The sequence below is a fragment of the Acanthisitta chloris genome, unplaced genomic scaffold, assembly GCF_000695815.1.
Source record: "Acanthisitta chloris isolate BGI_N310 unplaced genomic scaffold, ASM69581v1 scaffold14020, whole genome shotgun sequence".
NCBI lineage: Eukaryota > Metazoa > Chordata > Aves > Passeriformes > Acanthisittidae > Acanthisitta > Acanthisitta chloris.
The window spans coordinates 9636-17387 of NW_008652285.1; the positions used below are offsets into that span (position 1 = coordinate 9636).

Consider the following 7752-nt stretch of genomic DNA (forward strand, 5'->3'; position numbering starts at 1 on the left):
GCATGCAAAAGCTGAAAGTGATGACATTGACATTGCAAACAAACATAGATACAAGAGGTCTGGTAAGCTAAATATTAGCCTTACAACTAGACAGTTGCTAACCTCAGAGAGGTCTGGTAAGATAAATATTAACCTTACAACTAGACAGTTGCTAACCTCATTTTAATTACATTGTTAATGAAACCTTAGAATTCATATAGATACAAAGGCAAGTTCTAATTTTCCTTTTCAAAAATCATCTAGAATAGGGTAAATGAAGTTGTCTTTGAACAAGCAGTATGCCAAAATCTGTCCTCCACAAATCATTGAAATGACTCCAGATCCTGAAAGAAAAGATATGACTGTTCAGTATTAATTTTTATAGTGAAATACAAATATTATGATAAAACTTTAAACTGACATTCTTTTTATCTTCAATTTTTTAATTGGCCTGTCTACTTAAACAGTTTGCCCAAGGCTTTACCTACCTGCAAAGATAACTGCCCCAGCAGCTGTTGATGCAAAACTAGTTGCAGGACAGGGAATTTATTTGCCTTTCCCCATCACTTAGGAATTTACTACAGCTGTTGATCCTTGTTATCCACCAAATAAGAAAGAACAGAAGCCAGTCCTTTTCCCTTAACTATTTTTCAAGCATAAATTCCTGATTTTAATTTTACAGAAAATTAAACATTCAGAAACAACGTTTGCCATTCACTTTGAGCTAATGTGATGGCTGGAATTTATCTCATCTATTTTAAGTACCTGGGAACAGTGTTTATAAAACTTCCCTCTGAAGGTGCCTGGTTTTTCCCATTGATTATAAAGGTAGCAAGGAAGACTAGTTTGGTTAACTGTCTTTTTCACACCTGAATTGAGATTGACTATTTAGGACTTAATCATGACTTGTTTCAAGTCATGTGTCTGCTGTTTATTTGCATGATTAACATAAACTCAGCACATTCTGGTCTTAAAAGAGAAGATATTTCAAAGTGTGGCAAATGTCAGCCCAGGATTACTTGCCTGTGTCATTAAAATAATTATAAATGAAAAGCCTATATTTTTTCTTTACATTTTGGCAATTCTCAAATTAGGGAGACAACAATCATTTAACAGAAACAATTCATACTATTAATAGTAATTTTCTTTAATCTTTAAAGAATGTAATTATACCTAATGCCAGCCACCAGTGTAACATCAGGGGGAATTCAGACATAACTGCAAGGAGAAAAGTAGAAATGTAAATTTTAAAACGATAAGGATGGAGACATCTGAACAGCACATTATATTATCAAAGGTCTGCTTAGTTTTGTTTCAAAAATTATATATTTTACATATATTGAAATTGCAAATGCTTTAGGTTGTGATCATTCAGACACTTGACCATACCATAAAACTTAGCTGGGTCAGGGATCCCACTGTTAGGCAAGATGGAATCTAGTAAATGTGTGCTAAATGAGCCTCTTAGACCCTCTGCAGAAGAAATGCCCTTTGTTTTACTTACCTGTACACAATTTAGCACAACAGAGACACCGTTTCCCTGGTAGAGTGCCTATATATTGCTGCAATCCAAATAAATTAAGCTGCCTGATGTTTTCTGTGCGATGGGTGATGCCATGTGTGACAGACCAGCTGGGGCTGTGCACTGCAAGTTGGCACTACAGCACAGCATGCTTCCTCCTGGGCCAGGCACTTGCCCTGGCCTCATGCAAGCTGACCCACATCCCCTCTGTATGATCAACTCCAGGGCCACCATAGGACCCAACATTGCCTCCCCAAAGAAAGCTGATAGGACTGTACAGGTAATGAAGTGGAGTGGGAGGAACAGTGCACGTGCTGACAGCTCATGGTCAGCCAGCAGAGGTTTGGTTGGCTATCTGAAAGAAATAATAACAAATCTGGGGTTGTTTGAACATCAAAATGCATCATCTAATATAATGATAAAAGATATATTCATGTGTAAATTATGTACAATGCAGGTTTTCTTACAGTTTTTGTATATTCCTTGATTTCAATACAAAAGTTATTCACGAGGAATAACAGTAGTTTAAATTCCAGGAAATCAAATTCAGTAGATGAGAAATTATGCTTAATTTTTTAAGATGAAGTCTCTGTTGGTCCCTGGCTTGTTGTGGGAACGGGGGAATCTCCATCTGTCTAAAGTGCTAAAAGACAAATGGACAAAGCAATGGAAAATGGAAGATTAATTACTATTAGTAGGGAGAGACTCCTAATTTGTCAGTGATATTTTTCCTTTTTCTACATTCTAGAATATCTAAACTAAGCTCATTGTTATAAGAGAAAAGAAGCTGCCAATAAGGTCTGGCAAGGATGGAGTTAAAATGTATTTCCTAATTAGCCATAGAAGCATTCTGTTAAACAGCATGAGAAGAGGGAGCAGGTTACCAGGTGCTGGCAAAAAGTGATGATGAGTCTCATTTACAGCATCTGATTCTTTCCTTTTCTTTCCTTTGAGGGGAAGAGTTTTGGTGGTAAAATGCTTCATTTTCCTCAACAAGATTTAGTTCAAATGAACTAACTTAAAACCTTTGAATTGACTTTGCTGAAGCAAACCTCCTTTTTACTCTGAACTAGAGCTGAAGTGTTAATGAGTAGATCTTAAAGTGTCAGGACATGAACAAACATTAGTTTCTCAATTTGAATAAAAAACACACATCCCAGATGCTGAAATTGTATCTAGCCTGGATCTATTTGAAATGAAGTATTAGTTTATGAACTAAACCTTCAATTTTTTAAATAACAAAATAATTGTTTAAAATTCTACAGCAAAACCAGAGCTGAGTTTTAAATTGGAGGATTTAAATACATGCATGAGTCAAATGGATGGAAAAAAATATATATATTTGGCTTTAAGGAAAATTAAGTTAGTCCAGTAATACATTAGATGGATCATAGTTGATTCATCCTTCAACTTGTGATACTATGCAAGTATTTAGAAGTAAACCTACTTACCGACTGAAGTTATGATGATATGAATAACAGTTACTGTTACAGCATAATCCCAAACCCATTCTTCCACAACGAGGGCAAACAGCAGACCACAAATGAAGAAAGTTATTTCCAATGATATCACAAGAACTGTAAATGAAAACAGGATCTTTTCACCAAACACAGTTTTTAAAGGCTTCTTCTTATATTCAAAATTATAGTAATAGGAAGTTAAACCTGAGGTGGTTATGCAAATTTTCTTACAAGATCACTGTGGTCAGTTTTGGGCCCTTCACTCCAAGAAAGACATTGAGGCACTGAAGCAAGTCAAGAGAAGGGCAATGGAGCTGGTGAAGGGTCTAGAAAGTAAATCATAGGAGGAGCAGCTGAGGGAGTTGGTGTGTTTAGCCTGGAGAAAAGGAGGCTCAGGGGGACCTCATAGCTCCCTAGACCTACCTAAAAGAAGGCTATAATGAGACAGGTGTCAGTCTCTTCTACCAGGTAACAAGTGACAGGACAAGAAGAAATGGCCTCAAGATGCACCAGAAGAGGTTTAGATTAGATATTAGGAAAAAATTCCTTATTGTGAGAGTGGTGAGTCATCCCTGAAAGTGTTCAAAAAGTGTGTGGATATAGCACTTGAGGACATGGATTATTGGTGAACATGGTGGTGGTGCTAGATGGATGGTTGGACTTGATGACTTTAAAGGTCTTTTCCAACCTTAATGATTCTGGGATTCTCTGATTCTATGAAATATTAGGCTTATGTTTTCATTACAAAGATAATTTCTAATTTTGTCATAGACATCTGCATCTGTTGTATCCTGATTTGCCTATAGACTTTAAAATGCTATGTATTTTATGTAAAAACATGAGGATTAACAGGATTATGAGCAGTGACAGGATTATGACCAATTTAGTTAGCCTAGAGGAGAAATGTCACAGTTATTTTCCTTAGGAACCATCCACACTCTGCATATGACGCCAAATCAATTTGGTTGATACTGACATAGGTAACATTTTTCTCCAGGGAGGGATAGAGCAGAGGGCCTACAAGGTGCACAGAGGCAATCCATCCATCCACGTGGATCTCATGGTGCATACAGCCAGGAGCCTGGCTTTCCTTGGTGCCACAGCTATCATGTTATCATTGTGCCTGACACTGAGCAGTTAGCTCTGTGTTGTGTGAAATGGTGTATGGGGATTACCAGCAAAGTGATAAAAACAAAATTATGCTGTCAAACCTGACTGTTAAAGTTATCTGACCAATAACATTCCTTCTTTCAGTGACAAAAAGGTGCATTTCTGTCCCCTGGTGCTTTCTCTGGAGTGTGCTGAGCCATGTCGTGCCACCAGCCTGCACTGAGCACCTCCCTGACACAGGACACAGATCTGCACAAGTCGTGGCACAGGAAATCTGTGCAGGCAGGAAGGCACAGAGGAACTTCACATAGCATTTGGTGAACTGTATCCTTCAACACAGCAATGGAATGGTGCTTGCTTTCTTGCAGTTATGGGTAACAGGATCAAAAATTACCACTTCTAGAGCAAAGTTTGATTTTACGCTGTGTGGCCACCTGGGATAGCAGGGGGTTGAATGGAAAATGTGATGTCTCTTCTAGCTCTAGTCCTGAGTTCCCATAAAACAGGTCATAATTGTGAGTTTACAATTCATATAACTGTCCATTTAAATGCAATTTGTTCTTCTTTCTAAGTACAGAGGTGTATAAAACTTACATTTTTATATAAATTATTTATTTACTTTTCTTACTGTTGCAGTAACATAATACCTAAGATTACTGTAGTTTACAGTAGAGAAACAATATTTCTTTTTTTCACTACATTGAATTTGTACAGTGAAATTTAATTTGGCAGCATTTTGTGTCTTTCAATTTTATATGTGGGGTCTGTTATGCATCTTTCACCCTGCAGCTTAAAAAAATGTAAAAAACTAAAAAAAGGATAACTGGAAAAACCACTTGTGGCTAGGAAAGTGGGAAATAGCACTTAAAAATTTAATGTTTTGCAATGTATTTTAGTATTTTTGCTTATTATATTTTGTTATGATAGTATCCCTTTAAATTACACCAATGATTTTATAATTTAGAAAATATGCTTAGTGTAGGTAAATACTTTGTAAACTTTTTTACAAAATTGTGCCAGAAAGGATACCTGAATTCTGACCTCCATTTTTATTTTGAGGTTATCTGAAGACATAATTCTGCTTTAAACAGGCATGAGTGAAACTCTTGAGTTAACTAGTTCTCATTTGCAACATCATTTAGAGATCATCATTCTGTCTCTGTGCCCTTAGACTTCAAACAGATGATGTTATGTCTTGTGATTCTGTGTTTTTCCATCGGTGAACAGAAAGGAGGGTAGAATACTAATCAGTTGAATGAGAGCTGCTGTCTTTGGCATATAAAGATGTTGCATCAAACTGATAAAATTTTTTGGGGGAAAAAATCATATTGAGATACAGTAATTACATTAGGGCCGTGAAAAGTAATTCTAATGAAATATGCTTTGATTTTGTTTTCCACTGCTACAACTGAAATGTTCTTTCTTCTTCTGACATCAGTATTGACACTGTACAAACATCTATGCATTTTTATTACTCTCTTAACCTGATGAACCAACCAATTTATTTTTAAGCTTCACATACTATACTGACAGATGATGAGGTTTGCCATTGTAAAATAGATTACAATCTGGTAAAGTTTTATGTATGCATGTAATTTTTTAGAAATGACAGTTTAGGGAAAAGAATATGTTTTGAGAGGTTCAGACAAATTGCAGGAATTCATATTGGGATATATAAAGATATGTTTAGGGATTGAACTACAGTCAAATCCTGGTATTTTAATGCCCACTGTGTTCAAGCATTACTAAAGCAAAACTCCCATTAGTTGAACATGACCTGTTTCTCAGATCTGGATCCAATGATTCATAAGAAATTTGCTGCAGTATGAAAATTAAATTAAACAACTTTGTGGAAGAACTTAATGGAGAATAGGTAATTTTCTGCAATGAAAATTAAGTATCCCAGCAAAGCAGAATGTTTTCTTCAGATGATGCAAGATCAGAAGAACTCAACAAAAAGTCTAAGAATAACTTGAAAGTTAAGTAGCAGTACAGAAATGAGAAGTGCTGGCAAGATGCATAAACAATTAATTGCAGTGTAGTTAAAATATAGAAATCATTGGAATTACTAAAACAGCTTTAAAATACTGTCCATTGCAAGACAAATTTGCATCTAGATAAAATATATCTTACTGATTGAGACAAAATGAAGAGAAACAAACTTTGGTTACCTAAATAATGAGGGTTAATCCATGAGGGATTTGTCTTAAAATCAAAAGGTGCCAAACCATCCAACATTTTAATCCTGTGAAAACAAAATGAATAAATATAACTAGAGAATTTTAGTGATTATATGACATATTATGGCTGGTTTTAAATATGATTTCAAATGCAATACTCTGGGTTTTTACAAGTTCTCTAAGTCCCTTTCTGTGTTGTGGTTTTGCCCTTGACCACTTTTATTTATGATGTTTGGCACTATACATGTTAATCAATAACTTCCAAAGGGAATATAATTTGTCTTTTTTATTGCCCATAAAATCTTTCTTTTCCTTTTTTTCATGCCATCCTTTCTCTTACATTCATTTATTTACACAGTGCAGGTGCAATAAAGTATATTAGAACCAACATTTTAGTTTTGAGTCTCCATTTGTAAATATGTGCATTTGAAAGAAGGTTCAGGTACAACAATTTACCTGAGTTTAAAACATGTGCTCACAGAATAACTGGGACTGGATGCCTCCAGTCTGGATGCTTCCTTTAAACAGTCATATCTCTACCCATGACATCCAGTTGCAGTATCCCAGCATATTAGACTAAAGACAAGGAAATCTTACTTGAATACTGCGAAGCACACAGACAGGACCACGTAGTACACAGTGTAGAAAACTACTATGCATATCAACAGGTTCACCAGAACAACCTGAAAAGGGACATAAGACAGTAAAATTAATGCCATGTTTATATCAGGTATTGTCAGGAAATAATTCTAGATTTCTATTAATCATTATGTGAAAAAATATTGTCAAATAAAATAATTAGATTTTTTGCTTTTGCTATTACATAAAAGTGTTAAAAGCTCTTTGGTATGTTTCAGCTCCTAATGTGTGGTTATAATGTCTGACTTTGTTTATCTCATCTTTGGTTATATACCTAATACATACTGAATTTATAAGTGTTCAGAAAATGAGAAGGACATTTCTTGACAGTTATTACACTATTTCTCTATGGTCATTTTCTCCTCTGCCTATCCCCTCCATCCTGCATCTTCTCTTTAATTTCCTCTGAAAAAATACAGATAGAAAGAGATCATGAGAAAGACAATGACTGTAGACAGAATTGCGACCAATTTCATATTGTCCACCTTTAATATTGTGCTATGTGATGCTTTACAATGGAAGGATGGGTGGCTACATTTTGCTTTTTGATATTAAAGCATTCCAGTTTTTGTTTTAAAGGAGACTCTTGTATAAATTCTTAGCCCAGGTACAACACATGTAATGAGCTAAGACTTCTTGCCCTTCCTCCAGTTTGACTATCAAATATTTGAAACCAGCAATGTGTGTTTACCTGACAAATCTGGTAAAGCCTCCACAAATCTCCAAACTAGGATCCATTATGCAATGGTGATCTAAAGGTAATGTAATCGTTATAGTGATTCCACTATTAAGATAATATATTTTGATGTATAAACATGGGCATTAAGCCTACATGTTTTCATTTGTTGGTGATTTGGATGAG

At 35.4% G+C, this 7752-nt stretch overlaps 1 protein-coding gene across 1 annotated transcript; it reads right to left on the bottom strand.

Moving 5' to 3' along the window:
- Window positions 1-228: 228 nt before the first annotated feature.
- TMEM244 (transmembrane protein 244) lies at window positions 229-6934 on the bottom strand (the record flags this gene model as incomplete). The annotated part of the gene is made up of 5 exons (XM_009076762.1): window positions 229-323; window positions 1153-1197; window positions 2953-3078; window positions 6243-6316; window positions 6849-6934. Coding segments are annotated over 5 exons (426 nt in total), but the record flags the coding sequence as incomplete, so codon positions are not given.
- Between the last annotated feature and the right edge of the window lie 818 nt (window positions 6935-7752).